Source organism: Halyomorpha halys, unplaced genomic scaffold, assembly GCF_000696795.3.
Source record: "Halyomorpha halys isolate HHAL.00 unplaced genomic scaffold, Hhal_1.1 Scaffold531.1, whole genome shotgun sequence".
Classification (NCBI taxonomy): domain Eukaryota; kingdom Metazoa; phylum Arthropoda; class Insecta; order Hemiptera; family Pentatomidae; genus Halyomorpha; species Halyomorpha halys.
In genome coordinates this window covers 838171-857622 of record NW_027111171.1, presented here as the reverse complement: position 1 = coordinate 857622, position 19452 = coordinate 838171, and the positions used below count along the sequence as shown (strand labels likewise).

At 30.8% G+C, this 19452-nt stretch overlaps 1 protein-coding gene across 1 annotated transcript in view; it reads right to left on the bottom strand.

Moving 5' to 3' along the window:
- Positions 1-207: 207 nt before the first annotated feature.
- Positions 208-19452, bottom strand: part of Pex23 (peroxin 23) — a 21970-nt gene continuing 2725 nt past the window's right edge. Inside the window, exons 6-26 of the mRNA XM_014425737.3 lie at positions 19127-19307; positions 18628-18824; positions 18054-18224; positions 17596-17744; positions 16083-16197; positions 14629-14762; positions 12597-12725; positions 11735-11885; positions 10432-10600; positions 9890-9993; positions 9652-9794; positions 7947-8145; positions 6574-6693; positions 6303-6453; positions 5797-5996; positions 4410-4619; positions 3974-4066; positions 3749-3884; positions 3502-3675; positions 3055-3182; positions 208-2206 (exon numbers count right to left, since the gene is read on the bottom strand). Of these exons, the coding sequence (XP_014281223.1) occupies positions 2135-2206; positions 3055-3182; positions 3502-3675; positions 3749-3884; positions 3974-4066; positions 4410-4619; positions 5797-5996; positions 6303-6453; positions 6574-6693; positions 7947-8145; positions 9652-9794; positions 9890-9993; positions 10432-10600; positions 11735-11885; positions 12597-12725; positions 14629-14762; positions 16083-16197; positions 17596-17744; positions 18054-18224; positions 18628-18824; positions 19127-19307 (3126 nt within the window). The 3' untranslated portion in view covers positions 208-2134. The remainder of the gene's footprint in view (positions 2207-3054; positions 3183-3501; positions 3676-3748; positions 3885-3973; positions 4067-4409; positions 4620-5796; positions 5997-6302; positions 6454-6573; positions 6694-7946; positions 8146-9651; positions 9795-9889; positions 9994-10431; positions 10601-11734; positions 11886-12596; positions 12726-14628; positions 14763-16082; positions 16198-17595; positions 17745-18053; positions 18225-18627; positions 18825-19126; positions 19308-19452) is intronic.

The following is a 19452-nucleotide window of genomic DNA, read 5'->3' as shown; positions in this document are numbered from 1 at the left end:
GGCCAATTATGTGATGGATTGGAACTTGGAAATACAATTACTCAACTCATTAAAAAAATTAATACTAACTGATAAAAAACCAAAACAAAGTATCCTTACAGAGCCCTCAAGGGACCATAAAATGTTAGACTATGAGTAAACTGCAATAAGACTGTTATACGAGGAGAAGATGGTTCGGGGGTGCGGTCAAAATAAAATAAAAATAAATTGAAGTAACTTATTTAATTGTGCCAACGTTTCAGCCAGAATTTCTAGCCTTCGTCAGGGCTAAGAACAGAACAAGATAACAATCAATGGATACAGAAAATATAAACAGAATGGAATTAATAAAATAAAGTGATGAAAGAAGTGGAAAATAAAATGTATGTATATGTAATTGAATAAGTAGATAAAATAACATAATTAAGGAAATAAAATAAAAATGAAGTTATATAATGCAAAGAAATATGAATATATTAGTTTATTAATAATTTAAAAATTAAAATTATGGAAAGAAAAATAAAATTGAGAGAAAGAAAATATATGTAACAAATGAAATATGTAACCATAATATTGCGTATAAATATATGTTGTAATAAAATATGTATAAAATATAACATATAAATGTTGTAATATTAAATATGCCTAATATGCCCGTAAAGGCAATAAGACTGTATAAGGAAGAAGGAATACCCAACAGAAATTACAGTGGAAGACATTTACTATATAAAGGAAAATAATTCAAGTACCTGGACACTGTAATCAGATGAAGACAAAACTCTAAGAAATCCAAATCTGTATACAAAATTGGCATATTTTGCAGTAGTTCCATAATTGATATCCTGCATTCTTTCCTGAAGATATAAATCGATAAGACCCATATTACAGCTGCTATTTTCTTGAATAGTAGCAAAGAATTTTTGGTTAGATCCTATCATGAAAAAATTATTGATCCCACACAAGAAGAACAGCATGTAAAATCTAACAGAGAACCAAGGATACTAAGTGAGATTAAAAGATGTTTTAAAGGTGCAAGAAGTAACAACTTTATCAGTCAATAAGAACAAATCAATGAAAAATATATATATATATACATATTAACAAACCTAGACCTTGAACTGAATTAACTATAAAAAAAGTTCACAAGTACAAAGGTCTGGATAAATTGCCAAGATGAAATAATAGCCATTTTATAGCAGTGTTACAAATGTTAATGCTACCATTCAAATTGGAATGATCCTTTGGACCACAGGAGGGTAGCCTCATCACACCAATAATTTAGTAAGCGGTAGAAGTTCTTATTAAATTCTATGCATATAGAAAACCAAACAGTTACTGTAATTTAAACATTTTGAATCACACAAATGATTATATATATTTTTACTGATTGTATCACTAAAATACATTTCAATTAAATTTTAAAAGTAATTTCATGCATGTTGAATAATAAAACTCCATTTTTGTTTATTCCCTTACTGCCCATTTCTGATATATGGGATGGTAAACCTATAGGTTACCACCCTATTCTAACTATAATAAGAAGGTCGAGTTTTTAATCCTTAAGGCCGACATGAAATTAATGTTAACCAGCCCATGCTGGAATCGAAACCAGTGTAGCTGCAGTTTTGAGGTTGCTAAGAATACACCTTAGCACTTTTTTTGCCCTCTAGGGCAAAATCCATAAAAGGAAAGAAAAGATTATCATAAAAAAAATATATAGAGAATGAAATATTACACAAGCATAACATATCATTAAGTATTAAAATAAACTATTTGAAAGGTAAATAAGAAAACCCCACATCTTGTAACATAACATTTAACAAATTAAAAAAAATTGTAATAAATTAAATCTACAACTTACGGTAATGGATTTCGGTAAATAAGAACTAGGATACCTTAGGCATACACTTTTATAAAAATTTCCTCAAGTTTATACTTTATAGTTCTGACTTCGTACCATGAAATAGAAGCTTAAAAATTAAACAAATAATAATTTATAAACTTAAAATATTAAAAGTATTTGGTTAAAATCAAGTGGAACAACAAATATTGCCTTAATCACAATGTCATTTATGGGCTTATAGGAGAAATTGTGACTGGCTTTATAACAAGCCAACAAAGAAATATTATTTCCTTTTAACCATTTAAAAGGAATTTAAAAAATAGACCTGCTGCTTGGTTGTGTTTTTGAAGTATAACTCCTACTTGAAACATAACTCCAATTTGCCTGCAATAAAATAAAATTAATATAGAAATTACTATAAATTAACGCCCTTTCTATCTTCTTAAATATTATCCATAAATGTTTATGCATTTGTGTACTTTTATATATGTGTATTTAAATATCACTGCTTCAGAAATATAATTACGCAAAAGTAAAATTTACTTTATTGTGTTGGCGGACTCAAAAATGCATTTTTTAGATGTTTGGGATCCAAATAATTGAGATGTGCATGCTTATTTATCTCCCCTGATGGGAGTTTAGATAGGTTTGGTGGTGAGAGAGTAAAGTTGTGTCATACTTCTGGAGTAGCAATATCTACATAATTAATATCAATCAATAATACCTAAGCAATCTGGCATAGTACATTTTACCATGAACTTTTTAAATCTTAGAGAGCTATATGCTACTTTTCATTTCTTTACTAAATCAAGTCATCTTCATTGCTAAAATATTTATTTGTATTTATTATTTTTTTAAAACTGAATGTATTTATTTGTTTATATTAGTGAAGTTAAGTGTTTATTTCTATATGATAGCTTATTTTTTTTTTCAGCTAATAGCATGAATCAATTAATATTAGTTTATTTTTTAATTCATATTAGTTTATTTTCTACTCTTGCAATTGCTATAATTTCATGTTGTTCTTTTTTATTCTTTTAATTTGTTAATTCAAAGTCTACAATTATACAATACAATACTATAATTAACAACTTACACTGTACACAAAATTTTGTTTCAAAGGAGTGTGTACATTTTGTTAATAAACTCCTCTTGGATAGGGCTACTATGCAAGAGCAAAAACACAATATTGATGCATGAATTAAAACATGAGTAACAATTATTTTTATCACCTGGAGTCCAAGACACCAAGAAAGACCAACAGGATTTTGACAAGTTACTCCAAGACGTTTGCATACTTGCCCATCACTAGTTATTGCCCATACTTCATCACCACTGGCTGACACACTGAGGAATTTATCTAAACATTTAAAGTATGAAAGATAAAAAAACTGAACATAACATAAATTATATTGATATAAAACTTAATTAGTAATTAAATTAACAGTCAAGTCATAATATTAACTAAAGATAAAATAATAATCAACAAAAACAATCTTCTCACAGACACTAAAGTAAGAAAAACAATAGCAAAAAAATCTAGCCCGAATCATAAATGGTATATGAAGACAGACAACATTAAAAAAAAAATGATAAAGAATTTAAAAAGTAAAGATAAACATATGTAAATCCACAATATTTGAATACATATAAATAAAAATGTAAATAACTTTAGCTACCAATAGGTGGATCTATAAGCGCTTGCCAATGGGTGCCTTCGGGGAAAACAGGAGTAACTTCCTTCCTTACGAACAATTTGCCTTCAGCATCTAAAGCCCATACTGCCCATCGTCCAACTGACACTTTTTTAATACAAACGCCTTTTGGTGGTTCTACCAACTCCCATACCTCACCTAAAGTTCAAAACTAAGTTAACTGAAACTAACAAGAATATAGTTCAAAGATTAGTATGAATACATTTTGTACCTATTGGGTTTGATGTGGTTACGCCAAATCTCCAGTAAGCCGAACCTGTAGCAGATACAGCCCAAACTTGGTTCCCACATCCACAACTGATGCTGTTAAGAGGTTGTTCACAAGGAACATGTTCCCAACTATCACCCTAAAAAGAATTTAAAGTTCCATAACCAGTTGTAAAAAAAAATTAACTAAAACTCTTTAAATTATGATTAATAAAATATTTTCTAGCACCATTGGATTTGAAACAGTGACTCCTTTCCTAAATAATGTGTCGCCATTCACAGCAACTGCCCAAACACACACCCATTCCAATCCAGTAGAAACCTTTAGAATAAAAAAAGAAAAATTATAAGTAGTTATAGACAGATATATATCTTCAATTATGACTAGATTGGCAGTAAATCAAATCTAGTATGGTTTGTGAAGATAGCTCATCATTACAGTTGGTAAACACAAGAATTTAGTAGTTGGCCAAATTAATTTTTTCTTAAACACAGTTTTGGTTTTCTGGGAATGATTAGATATCTCTTAATACCAGAAATACTCACAAGAGAAGTTTCCAGACTAAAATATGTTATTAAATCTTTAGAAAGAACAGGAAGAAATTTCCATATTATTAAATACTATATAAATAGATTAAAAATTAAAAATAACGCTAAAAAGATACCTGAAGTGATATAGACTTGACTTTAGTATTGCCAACTTCTGCCCAAGGGCCTGATGTCTGTAATCTGCAGTCCCTAGCCCATCGTCTCCTTCGAACATAATCTGTCATCATCTTGCGAGGATGGAAGGATGTTGAAAAATCTACAGCGTACTGCCAACCATCCGAATCTATACCTCCAGGTGTTAGGAAGTCTATGTACCAATCACTGGTCTGGAATGAGTAGTAGTTGAACATATAATTAATTTTGAAACAGGATTAAATCTCAAGTTCTACTTTTTAGAACAACTTTTTGGAACAATATTTGCTTTAAATCTCCATCATTAAAAAAAAAAAATAAGTAATTCAAGTAAATTTAAAGAAAAATAATTTTAATTATCTGATATTACAAGAAAAACAGTTATTGTCATATAAGGAAGACCGATTAGAGCTATCTCCCTAGAGAGGCACACATTAATATTTCAATCAGATATACTTATGATAAGTCATTGTACTCTCATTCAGGAAGGTCTCGCTCGTAGAAAAATTATAATCTACACAGATAGCCAGGCAGCAATAGGGGCACTCAACAACCCCATTACACGATCTAGAGTTGTTGAATACAACTATGTATATTCATATCTCATGTGTTAATAAAGTCAGTATTTAATGGGTGCTAGGTCACTGTGGTATTCCTGGCGATGAACAAACTGACAGACTAGCAAGGAATGGTTCTGAAACCATTCCCATTACCCCTGAGCCAGCGTTGGCATAAGACTAAGCTATGCTCAAAGTAATATAAAAGTAGCTTACGTCTTAAAAGCTAACCATTACTAGCTTAACAAAAGACAGCTACAATCTAAGCTGTTCCTAGATGAACCCCGCAGGGGCCGAAGCGATGAACTACTTTGGCTGGACAGGAATTCTCTAAGTAAAATTACAGGGATCTACACAGGTCACACTTAATAAACTTATGTTTAACCTTAAGCTTACAGAATAAACCTTGTGCAGGTTCTGCAATGCTGAGGATGAGAAGGCACACCACATGATACACTGGTGTGACCAATTTGCAGGGTTGAGGTTCGTGTTGTTTGGGGTTAATCGTGTTGTGGACCCCAAATGGTGTGAATTAATCAATCCCTCAAGCTTACTTAGATTCCTAGAATCTACACATCTCAATCATTATAATAATGCAAGTATTAATAAGCTCATTTTATAATGGCTCATTTATAATTGCTGTGGTGTTATGCTACAACGTTGTAATGTGGATGGTTCACAATAGGGCTTATAGGCCTCAGTGCTTAGAGCCAGTTTAAACAAATATATACTAATACCCAAATCAATATAATGAAAAGAAAAATATTGTGATAGATGTATCATATTTTCAACTCATGACCAGTTTGTAACATACCCAACTCCAGTGGAAAGACAAAAGCCTAGTGGTTTCCTTGGACCTTTTATGGCAGCCCGTAGAGTCACTCCACATCGGACGATCCGTAGGAAGACCACGGGGTGTGAACCCACTCAAGGGATTCCAACGCTGGTTTTCATAGACAAAACACCTGCAGGTATCAGTCATACTGTTTATCCCAACGCTACTGTTCTCTAATCCTGGACAGGTTTAGTTTTCAGTTAAAAATAATTATATTTAGTTATGACTATTAAATAATTATTGTACAACAGAAAAATTATAAATGTTTCAATTTATAGAAAATGACAAATCTAATAGAGTTAAAATAATTTGAAATAAAAAACTTATGTTAACAAAGTTATTGAGATTCAAGTTTTTAAGATTTAACTGTGTTAAAAATATTTTTAATTTGGAAGTTAGAAATACTCTGATAAAAAAGAAAATAAACAATGAATTCATAGGTAATAAAATAAATAATATAAGAATTATGACAATGAGATATTGACCTCCTAAAAATGCACCGCCCCAACCACCAGTGTAGACCCAGGGAGTGTTGTCAGCAGATATACCCCAAGTGACACCTGCGGCGCAAGTCTCCACAGCAACAAGGTGCCCTCCCATTTGTCGCCAGACCATTTCACTCAAAGATACTATTATCTAGAAAGATTTATTGAATCAGAAATGAGATGATCATTTACCAATTACAAATATTATTAAATAATTACAAACTGATAGTAATCATTTATTAATTATATGAAGTGATTCTAAAAATAATACCTCTTTTGAGCCATAATTGACACGACATGGTTCAAGGCCCCCAGTTATACGTAGGTGAGTAATTCTTTCAGGCTCAATTCTGTGTTCGAAGTAAGTAAATACCATTCCATTAAATGATATCTGTAAATAAAATTACATAAATAATTGAAAGCCAGGATGAAAATAAAAGAGAAAATTAATAATATACATGGTAAAAAAAAATCTAATCATGATAATTACATGTTTTTGTGATCAAACATTATTCATTGAATAAGAGTGATTGAAAAGACTGAAGTAAGATTAACAAAATATTTCTAGATATATCCCCTTATGTTTATTAAAAAATCTGAAATTTTCCAATTACCTACAACAATGATTCCCAACCAGTGGTCCTTATGAGCCTTGGGATGAACCAAAGGAGGGTTTGGCAACACATATTTTTGTAACCAGTGATTTTTATAATTAATTTACTGATTAACAAAGGATCTCCAATTTTGGTAGTTGAGTATATCAACAAGTTTATTTTATCAATTATCTTTCTTGATGATTGTATGTGAGCTAAAAGTTGTTAACAGGTAAATGCACAATAACAGTGTTTGCCCCAAGTTGGGAGTGGAGGTGGGTTGCACATGGTTTAATTTCCAGCTTAGTGGTCTCCAGACCTATAGCAGTTGGGAACCACTATCCTTGATAGTACTTTGACAAACAATATTACCCAATATGATTTGGAAATGACTTGGATTGAAATTACCTTTTGGTAAAGCAGCAGTAATTGTTTTTTTTATAGGTGAATACTTAAGAGAAATATCCTTTTAAGATTTTTCATGAAATTACTAGCCTAGGAAGGTTAAAAACTCTTGTGAAGTTTACAGTTAAAGGGTATGTAAGGGTGTGCTTCAAGATATTGTATATATTTTGATTTGGTAGTTAAATATTTTCAGTTGGTAAGTTAGTACTACTCCAACTATCAGGGAGAGTATTTGTTTTCTCAGATTGGAAAAAGAGTTCAATCTCTCTTAGCTGTATCTAATTTGATGTTAAGTTAATGCCTTCTCTTTTAGTATTGAAAAAAATCTTTAATTTTATTAGTTCTTCAGGAAAATAATAATCATTCTGTTTATAACCCATAGTAGTCATAATTTCACTGATAAAAAGAGAATCTCAACATATAATGATCGAAAAAAACCAGCATTAGGATATAGAGTAAAATAATAAGGATATTAGGAGACATAGAGATAATTTATTTAGTAACCACTAAAATTCTGATAAAAATAATGTTAAAAAGACAAAAATTCATTTATTGTTAGTTAAGAAAATAAGAGTACAAGATGTACTCACCTAATAAACCCAAAAGATATTAACAAATTTACTTAAATGAATAAAAGGGTGAATACCTTGAATCCATCTTTTTGACAAGAGACTGTCACTGAAATTCGGGTTCCTCTCTCAAAGGTGACGCAACCTTCTCTCTCTTCATTACCCCACACTCCATTTAACATGCTGTTTCGAACAACTGTTGTTCCATCATCAAACCGTGGGTTTATATGAAGAGCAATATTATCCTCATTTTCACATTCCAAATTCAAAGCGAACCTAAGAATATAAATAAAATAACCAAAAGGAAATGAAGAATCCCAAGTATAACCTTCTAAATATATTTTTTCAATACTTTTTCAACAGTCAATATTACAATCTTTAGACAAGTAATAAAAATGTAATGATTCAAATTCCTAACATAAGCATAATTTAAATAAATAACGCAAACAAAAAGGCTCAATATATTGTAGAGATATTTTTATATCAGTGATGGTAGGAATATTGAAATCCGCAGCTCAAGTGGTTAAGTGCAGTTCTATCAATCTGAGATCTGTGGGCGGCGCCAGTTCGAATCCGGCTTGGGGTATGACTTTTTTCATTGAGTGGCAGTCCCACAAAATTAAAAATTTGACTCCCTACCACGATAAGAATAGGTTGATCACCTGTAGATAATCCCCCCTTATGTTAAAAGGCTGTATAGGACTCCAATGGGAGTCTTGGGCCAACGAAAGGGGAAAAAAAAATTGAAGTGTGAAATTTGTTGCCATGGACAAAGTATGAAAATTATATTGTGTATATTAAAATAAATCAATGTTTTTTGGCCCCCTTCATAATTTGAAGTTGTAGCAATACTTAACCAATACTTAATAATTTGAAGTCAGAACTCCCTCACTATCTGTAATTTAAGGCTCCCACCTTTCAACATCCATCCATGGACCTGTCATTTGATTATATACTGAATGAGATAGTTAAGTTTATAGTCTGCTTTCATACTGCATTAAATTTAAACTGTGAATTATTGAATTTGTAAAACTGAACAAGTTTCCCCTAATGAGGTAAACTGTGTTTGTTGAATCTGTAAAACTGAACAAGTTTTTCAGAAATCTACAAATTATTTCATTTCTTTTTTAATTTTTCACTGTTCTTCTAACACACTAAACATTATTCAAGGAGGGACAAACTAATTACAATCTTTACTGACAGTCAGATTTCCATTCATGCACTGAGAAACTATGTAACCCATCCAAAATTAGTGGAAGATTATAAAATTAATCTAAACTCTCCTTCCTTAGAACTTTACATAGTACAGGTTGAATGGATGTCTGGTTATGCAGGCATTAAAGGTAATGAGAGGGCAGATGACCTTGATAGAAGATCTGGGTAGGTACTCTTTATACCTGACTCCATATGTAGTGTTAACCTATGCTATGCATAGAAGTGTATAAAGGTGATTAATGGACTATACTGGAGCAACACTAGAAAACAGGAACAGTTTAAAATGTTCCTAAAAGGTGCTTACACAAAAAGGAGCCCAAAGCTTCTTCCTAAGGACAAGATGATTTTAAGGTCTATATATAGGACACTGTTGGCTAAAAAACCATCTCTTTAATATGAGCATAATGTAATTACACTGATGTGGAAGCTCTGCAAAAGAACAACAGACTGAAACTTTAAGTGTGATTTAAACTGGCAGTCTTAATTAATAATTACAGAAACAAACAACTAAAAAAATATATTTCTACTATCCAAACAATAAATCAAATATTATTTATTGTTCGATACCTTCCACATGTTTCTGTTATGATTCCTTCAACAGTGATGGAGTCACCAGCTGTAAATCCATTTTCCAAAACTCTTTTCCATGGAACTATTACACCTTTGCATTTGATTTCTTTTGAAAATAGTTCACCTTTTTGCTGCTGTTCCTACATTACATTTTAATTTTTTTAAATTAATAAAGAACATGTGAATCAAAATAAAAAAATATTTCCATAATTTTAAATAAATGTTTATTTCATACCTTCAATGGATCTTGATCAAAAACATAAACATCCCCAAGTTTAGTAACAGCCCAAATGCAATTGGAACTTGGGGTTCCTTCATGATGAGTAACTTTGCAGGAGACTATAAATAAGAAAATGAATTACAGATAGAGTAGAATATGACATGGGTAGAAAAGGAATAAACCATATCATAAAAACAAAATAAATTTAATCAACATTGGTAGGTTGGGACACATAAGTTAAATTATAATAAGATAAATATATAGTAGCAGGCAGGACAGAAGCAGGATGAAAATAAAACAAAAATATTAGTTTAGTTATTTTAGATAATATGATAAAAGATAATTATAATTAGAATAATGTAAAATAAAAGTCTGAAAAGGTAATTAAAAAAAGTTGTAAAATCACATAAACAATATGAACTTGAAGATGAAATTATATTATAGACTACAGTAATATGATAACTTTGGAATTTGAAGAACCAACTGGGCCTTAGATACACAATTTCCTATTCAATATGTCGAATAGTAACACTTAAAATAAAAACCAAATACATTACCATACGTAAGATGAGAGAGCCAATCATCAAGATCAAGGTCTCCTGAAAACTGAATCCTCAGAGGGCTGAGTGAACCAGCTACAGAATTGAGCGTGTGGATGGAGAGGCGAGGGCTACCTGGCTCGCTGGTGCACACGATACATGTCACTTCACTCAGTAATGTCTGCCACTGTCATACACATAACATAATTATAAACAAATAATTTTTAAATGATAAACAGGTTGGAGGTTTATAATTCATCAAAAAATTTGTAAGTAAAATAACTGAAATCTCATTCACTTATTTCCATAATTATAAACAGAAATGTAGCTATATCAATCATTTAATATATTTTATTTTTTTAAATTAAACATAAAAGTAAAAAGGTATTATAACAACTATAAAGTGGAATTCTGATTAAAATTTATTAATAATTATAGATATCTGTAAAGAGCAACAGGAGAACACTAAAGACCCATATGGGTTGAGGTGAAGATCTTCCACTTGAAAGATCAAATATGTACATTTATATTATTATTCCAATATGTCTTATAAACAACTATTATTCTCTGCATTGAACACCAAATCAAGGTTTGGCTCAATGAATATTTGTAAATGATGTTTCTATGAGTGTCAATATTTAAAAATTATAATCTATAGGCTCCTCTACACCATCCAGTCCAGAGTCCTAAAATTAGGATGAAACTAAAAAATTGTGTAGGTTGTACACTGACTGTCTTAATAAAAAATTTTGAATTCGCTTTAGGAAAGTATTCACCGTCTGGCTGGCTAACTTAGGACAGACCTCTCCTATTTCCTGTCTAATCGGATTGTGTGTATTGCAGTCGAGCATCAGTTCCAATTAGCAATTATTTTTCTTTTCAATGGATTAAAAATTACTAAATGAATGTTTCATTTTGTCAGTAGAATGGCTGAAGACAAGTAATGTAAACAATATTGCACTGTTGGAAAGCTACAAAAAACAATTAGTGCCTACTAATGCCCAAATAAAGATAGCCAATACATTGGTCTTAATAGTCTTAAAAAATTAAAAACATTTCTTTCTTTCCTTTAGATATTTTTTAAAACAGAAATTTTCTTTCTTGTGAAAGGAAGCTTTTGGAAGATAAAAAATGCTCTACGATCAACATTCTTCTTTTGTTTTTCGATAAGGTTGGAAGTCTCAGTGGTACTGAATGATTAATGATGAGATAAGAAGAAGAAACTGTTGAGTGTGGATAGCAATCTTATTTCCTAAATTGGAGATCGAACTGGGATTAGATCAAAAGGTTTATGGATCTTAAAAACAATTAAAATACTTACCCTAACAATATTTTTCTCAAGGGAAAGTATTGTAAGAGTTGCCAGGTCTATATTATATGCTCCAACCCATTCAAGTTCAATGCAAACTTCCTCCCAATTGTCAGAACCGATCAAGGCACATCTGCATTCTACAGTCTTCACGCAGGACCTCCTAAACAGAAGACAATTTAAACTCAGAGATATTAATAACAAGCCAAACAATTAATATAAGTCGATCAATGATTTAACTATCTAATTGAAATGGAAATCATTAATTGAACCACTGTTGCATATAATATCTTGATAATTTCACTATTCACATCAAAGAAGATAATTCTTAACTATTCATTGTATCTTTGTACTATTACTTCAGAATAGAATGTGGATGAAATCTGAATCGTGAAATTGATGACAATATGAAATCGATCACAATATCTCTTATTAAAAAAAAAAAAAGTAATGATGTCAAAAATAGTATTTACACTTCATATATATTTGTTTGTATACAGCCATCAATTTCGGCCTCCTCAAGAGATAAAAACACCAACAGGATCATCTTATCAGTGGAAAATATGCCTTAAAATGAATATTATATTATAGGCTATCAAGTTCATTACTATTTTTTCTTTTTATCGAAAGCAACAAATTATTACATTACAAAGAAATAAATCACAGTAGTGGAAATAATAGTAATATTTTATAATATTAATAATATAATAATATCATCAAAAATTATTGTTAACCAAAGAATAACCAGCACAAGGCATTCATGAATTACCTATAGTGTGAAAATTTTCTTTTTGATACAAATATAATTGAAAATTAAAAAAAAATATATATACATATAAAACTAAGCTCAAAAAATATATTAAGAAATACCAACATGTCAATAGCTAGTTCCACATTATCAAATCCCTTTAGACTGTTCTGGTGCACCAGTTTCAATGATTCCAAAATTTTGAGCCTCCAAGGAGTTTCTTCTAAACCAGTTGGATGGTTATTACCGTAAAACCTAAAACAAGGAAAATAATTCTAAATAAATTAATATCATAAGTGCTGTGGAGCATATCTTTATATAAAGAACTTGCAAATTTTAGCAATACTAACATGACACAGCAGAACTCCACTTATCCACATACAATGGTAAATAAATATTTTTGCAATAATGTTTTTGTACTATTTTCTCAGAAAAATAGTACAAAATTACTAGGTTGTTACATACACAAAATCTTTGGGTATAAAATAACATTAAAATTATTCTTCAAAATTTAGTCTATCATGGACAATTGCTTTAATCCATCTTCCTGTCAGAACTGAATTTGACAGTGACACCAGTCCTTTGTTTTCGAAGCCAAAAATTCACCAGATCCTGATTTGACCTCCTCATTGTTTTCAAAGTGCCGACCATTATTGCAGTGGTTTGATCATCACAGCTCAAAGCCCAATTATATATCCCATGGGCTATGGAACCGTGGCAGACCATCTCACTAAAAACCCATGGCATGTAGGAGGTACCCAATCAAGTAACCAGTCCCTGAGTTTTGTTTAAATCACATCCTAACTAATTATAATCTCCGTCCCTTTCTACCATCACTCCATTTTCCACGTTTCTTATAATCCAATTATATTTTCAGTGTTAAAGATTTCATTCATTTGACGATACTACACCTTTGGAAAAATAATGATTTAAGTTGACTTAAATTGTAATTTAATGTGAAAATATACTTATTAATTCAAAATATAGATGATAATATCTTAGTTTAATATCTAAAATATTAACTATCTCATCCTCAATAATTCTTCACTTTAGAATAGCATTAATGTTTCCACAATGGTGTGATGTGGTCCCTACGAGGATACATACAAAGTCTCAATGCATGTTATCATCAAATAACAGGGCTACAATATAGTTATATAATAAGATACATAAAAGCTGCTATATAAATAAAAAATTGACCTAACAGAAATTAATTTTAAGTACAAAAAATTATATCAATAACTTTACGAAAATAGTTTGGATAAAAACCTTATCTCGACACATAAGGTGAGGGTTCCTTATGGTAAAAAGCCTAATTTTTACTTCTCTTTTGAAGGGGATTATCTAATCTGATTGCAGGGAAAATAAAATAAATATTTCACAAATTAAAAATTAAGAGCATAAATAATAATTTCAGAAAAATATATAGCTTCAAGTATTCAGGAGAAATTATTTGTAGTAATGGGTATGAAAGAAAGGGTATGGAGGAGAGATAATGATAATGAAAAGACTCATCTTTGCCACTAGTAGCCTGTACTGTAAAAAGGGTCTGTCAATAAGAGCAAAAATAAGACACTATACCACGGTTGTCAAACCGGTTATTCTGTATGGAATGGAGACTGCTTCTCTTCCTAGCTTAATGAAACTTTAAGGAATAGAGAGGAAGATCTTGATGAGGATTTATGGACCAGTAAGTGGTTACTGGAGGAATAAAGGCTGAGGCCTACCAGAGAATTATACAGAGAAATGGATGACCTGAAAACAGGCATTAGGTTAAGGAGGCAGCGTTTCTATGGTCATATGGTAGGGATGAACCAGCAGAGTTAATAGGGAGATCTTTAGGAAAATGTGAGGATATAAAGGGGGTGGGGGGTACATTAAGCAGATGAAGAATGAAATGGGAAAATTAAGAATCTCAAGTTGAGACTGCCTCAATAGAGATGAATATAGGTAAAAATTAAGGAAGATAAAGGTCCTTGTGGGTGCCAAAGAGGTGAGAAGGAGGAGAGTATGGTGTGAGGAAGAAAGAAGAGAGTGGTCTGAAAGAATGAAGAAAGAAAAGAAGGGGAATGTGTGGGGTAAGTTGGGAAGAAATTATATTCTCATGGTTTATAAGGCCCTTTCATATTAAAAAAAAAAAAAATCATAAAGCATTTACCAGTTAGGCAAATGGTTGAGCGGAATTCCAACTGCACCAGCTTCCACCTGAGACCATAATGTTGAAGCCTGGCACCAGTCAGCTTCTGCGCATGGCAACTCTCTTTCAGGCCAAACGGTAACGTCCCACTCTGCCTATCACAACCATAAAGTTTTTCAAAAATATTATTAACAAACAAAATAATAAAAATGAAAACAAAAATTTTACTTTGATGCATTGTCAAAAGATGACATCTAATGAGTGTGATCACATCATACTTAAGAAACCTGACAGAAAAATATCTTGGCAAACTTAAAATGAATGTTGCAAAAAATAATATAAGGATGGAGTGAAAATAGTTACAAATTGAACAAATAGAAGTGTAATATATTATCAGTCAGTATCATAAAAGTATGAAACTTGAATATAATAAAAAGTTTGAAACAATCAGAATCTATTTACAGTTTTCCTTTTTTCGTTGTAAGGAAACTACTATCTGCCATTCCTTAGACACCTGTCCCCCTATTTATTACTCTTTTTTTTATCTCCTTTTATTATAACTCTCTTTTTCCTTATTGGTTGCTTAAATATGATGTCAACTTATGATAATCATAACACTTACACAATTAGCAATTTGACCATATAATCTTTTAGTTAGATTACATAACTTCTTATACTTTTTAATTTTTGAATTAAATTTCAATTTTGCATTTATGAATTTTTTAGTATTTCATAATTCATGAAAGATAATTTTAATACCCCATGCTGCTACAATATTCAAATATTTTAACTTTTACTGTTAAATTATTTCATATTCACCCGTGTATTTCCTTCTAAGTGAATAATTATTCTTTGTTTCTTTTATGCTTGTATCTTGTTTTACTTAGCCCTGATGAAGATTAATATTGGATATACTAAAGGTGATTTTGCACTTACTGTGTTTCCTCTTTTAACTAGAACTTACTTCTTCTATTTAAATACCTCTATTTTGTCGTTTCTAATTTTAATAATAGTCTTCATTTTACTCATATTATTTCCATTATTTATTATAGAATTTATAGCTAATAAGGAACCAGAAAAAATATTGGGGAATGGCCACTTTTTATGACTCTCTGGAAACAAAAGAACTCTAACTACAATATAATTGTTCTGTATATATAATTCAATAATTTCCGAATAATATATCCAATTATTCAATTTCAAGAAGAAATAAACCCTCTCAAACAACCTATTTCTTATTTAACACATTAGACAAATGGAAAAGGGTATCAGAAACATCATCTAATGGATTAAATAAAGGGGTTTATTATCTTTATTTTTTTCTTATTTTGAGTTTATTTCTTCCTGAAATTGAGTATATAAAAAATTTCATCCACAATGTTGGTAAAATCTTACAAGAAATATAATAAAATAAAACTATAAATATGACATTTTCCAGAGTTGAGCTGAAAAAATGGAATAAAATATTTCCTTACATGGGGATCTGTATCGGGATTTGCTTCAAGCCCGAGGAGGGAACCAACACTTCTTATTGGACTCCAAGCTGTCCTTTTCTTGTTACATTCATCACTGATTTCATCAGTTATATCACTGTTCAGAAAAGGAAGACTTTAAAAATATATATATTAATACAAGTTTCAAAGAACAAGGAGTTGGTAAGTTTTAGAAATTATAAAATACAGTATATATTATTATTAAATACATGGGACTAACATTATTAAAAACTACTCAAAAGAAAAGAGGGATTCTACATTATATCTTTGTTCTTAATAAAGATTTCTGTATAGCACTCAAAATTACAGTATTCTTCAGACCAGCATCGCTCTCCACATGGCTGATATATCCTCTTACAATATTATACCTCAGATATCCTTTTAGGGCTTAGCCTATCCAGTCTCTAAAATTAAAATTTCTACCCTGATAAGGTACATTAATTTTATATCTAGAGAAATTTCGGTGAGCAAAACCAAGATTTGAATGGCTCATAAAAAATCAGAAATCTAACAGCCAGGTAACTTCACTCTCAGAAATATGAAATGATACAATTAGGGAAAAGAACAACCAGCAGGCTTTTAGGACATAAAATTAATGAGATTCATCCAACTATATTCTAAAAATGGGGAACCTGGATTAATTTGACAACTTAGAGGTTTAAATCCATTTTTTGCTCCTTTCTTGGTAGTGCTTTTCTCTGCTGGCTGCTGTTCTCAAGTTACTAATTCCCAGCAGCATTCTGGCATTCTGCAACACACAGTCCTTCCATCTGAGTTATTGCCCAGCTATATCTCTAGATTTCCTTCTAGGATTCGTTTTGGGGTATCATCCATATTCATCCAGGCAACGGATCCAGCCCAGTGAAGACATCCTATCTTTATAAGCCTGATGATATTAGCTTCTCCAAATAGCTCATACATTTCCACATTTTGCAGTCTTCTCCAGTTGCCTTCAACCTCGATCGAACCAAATATTCTTCGAAGGATCTTTCTCTCAAAAACAAGAGAGTTCATTAGAGTCCATGTCTTTAATGCATATATGAGAAGAGGACAGATTAACATCTTGTAAAGAAATATCTTAGTTCTACTTGAAGATATCCATAGTTGGTGCAATTAGAAAAGAAAGCTAGAAAGATGATGATTAGAAAACAAACATTTTTACTAACTCCCTTTCTTTAGTAGTTTACCCATCCTAAACCCACAATATTGTCTTGTAAAGGCATCAGCTTCTGTTTTATAAAAGTTTAAGGAAGGTTCTTATTGAATAATAATCTTGACATTATCAATATGAAAGGACTAAAATTTTTTTTTTAAACCATTGGTATTGAAACAATTTTTACTGTAAAAGCAAGAAAGGGGTTAAAGATAACTTTAAGTAATTTAAAATGGAAAATATTTTTAAAAAGAGACTGATATATCTATATGCAATTTTTAAAAGGGACACATAAAGATAGATTGTAAGGAATACTAAAATGCATGAATTAAGAAAAAATACCTGTTCGGAAGAGAATTTTTTTCAATGCTTCCTTCAGAAGTTGGTAAACTTGAAGGTTTCTGCCAAGGTGCTTGATTCCTAAGAGATGTTGGGGCTGACCTCGAGGTCTCATTGAATAGGTCACACTGTTCAACACTCCCCATGGATGTCTGTATGGAAAATAAAATGGGTATCACAAGAATTTAACGTATAAGACCATCCAGCAAGAGGAACATTTTTAAGTGTTAAATATGGACATTTTCTGAAAGAAAAACATCCACCTAACAATTGAAATTTTACTATTTAGTTCATTCTTCAAGCAAAAGTGAGGTAACATAATATATTAATTAACTAATATATAAAAGGAGAGTAATTGATCTGTAAGAAAGTATTATAAAAAAATAAAAAAAATAAAAATAAAAAAAAAAAAAAACCGTGCCATCAAATTAAGGCCTAAGATTCGATAAAAAATTAATGACCAGAGATTGAGTACTTCGATGCCTTGCATAGCTTGGTAAGGATGAAACAGAACTCCCCCGGCTGAGTTGGGCAGCAGCATTGAGCCAACGCCATCGCTTTCCAGTTGGTTCTGTCATGGTAACACCTACTCGGAAATAGATGTTTCTATCATCAACACCAACACCAAATACCTGAAGGATAAAAAAGTTAAATTTAGAAATGAATGATTATAAATTTATTTTAAAAGATAGAATTTTATCAATGAAATGACAAGATCATAACATTTTTATTATTGTTAGAAAATAAAAATTAATTCACAATAACATAATATGATTTCAAAAATAAATAAAATATGAAGGTACAATTCATCAACACAACACTGAGATTTATTTTTCTTAACTTATTTTTTTCATTTGATCATATTAGTATTATTAATTTTTATTAAGCAGAAGTTAACAGAAAATAATTAAAATGTACCACCAGATAATAATTTATTTATTTAAATAAATTAAATGGATTTATTATTTGTCATGGTGTATATTTATTTTATGGACTTATTATTTGATAATAAAATAAATTCTCGAAAAAGGATACCTGGTCAGTTGAAGATACAGTGAGTGATAGCATCGACCCTATTGGCCCAACCCAGCCAGTACCAGAAGGACTCGATTCTATTCCTTTTCTGAACCATGCCTGCTTCTCAGTGGTAAGGACCCAAACTGAATTAGTACCAATACTTACTTCCATCAGCTTGCTTCCTTCAGGAGGGGATACATCAACCCAAGACTCTCCTAAATTTAAACAAAAAACTTAGGTAACAAAATATTTAGTTTAAAAAGACACTTTATACTTGAGGCATTCAGATTCAAAAGAGGATAAAGCCATTTTGAAATTTTTTTAAAAATAAGCATAATTGGTATAAATAGATTAGTAAAATATTGTTAAACTATTTTACACACTAAATTAAAAAAAAAAAATTAAACTGGATTCATCTCATTTTGCAAGGGAAATCAACAAAATCAATAAACCCGGAAAATTAATTTAAATATAATATTGTAAAGTTGATCTCTGATGTACAGAATCATCTACCTACCCATTGGTATACCAGCTGATATTCCTGCACGGACAAGAATACTTCCTGACCAGAGAATAGCCCAAACCAAACCAGTTGTGCCACATGCTAAAGATTTCACCTCCTTGCCTTGAGGCAAAGGAATACAAGACCATCTTGTGCCTTCAGGGCAAGTCATGCCAACACCTTTTCGCCACATTACCTGTAAATAATGGATAGTATTCCATAAAAAATTACATTAAAAATGATATTTCGATGTAGCTAAAAAATAAAAGATTTGCAACTATCAAATTGTTAATCGGAGAAAAAGAAATTTTCCCAGTAGATAAAATGTATATAAATACATA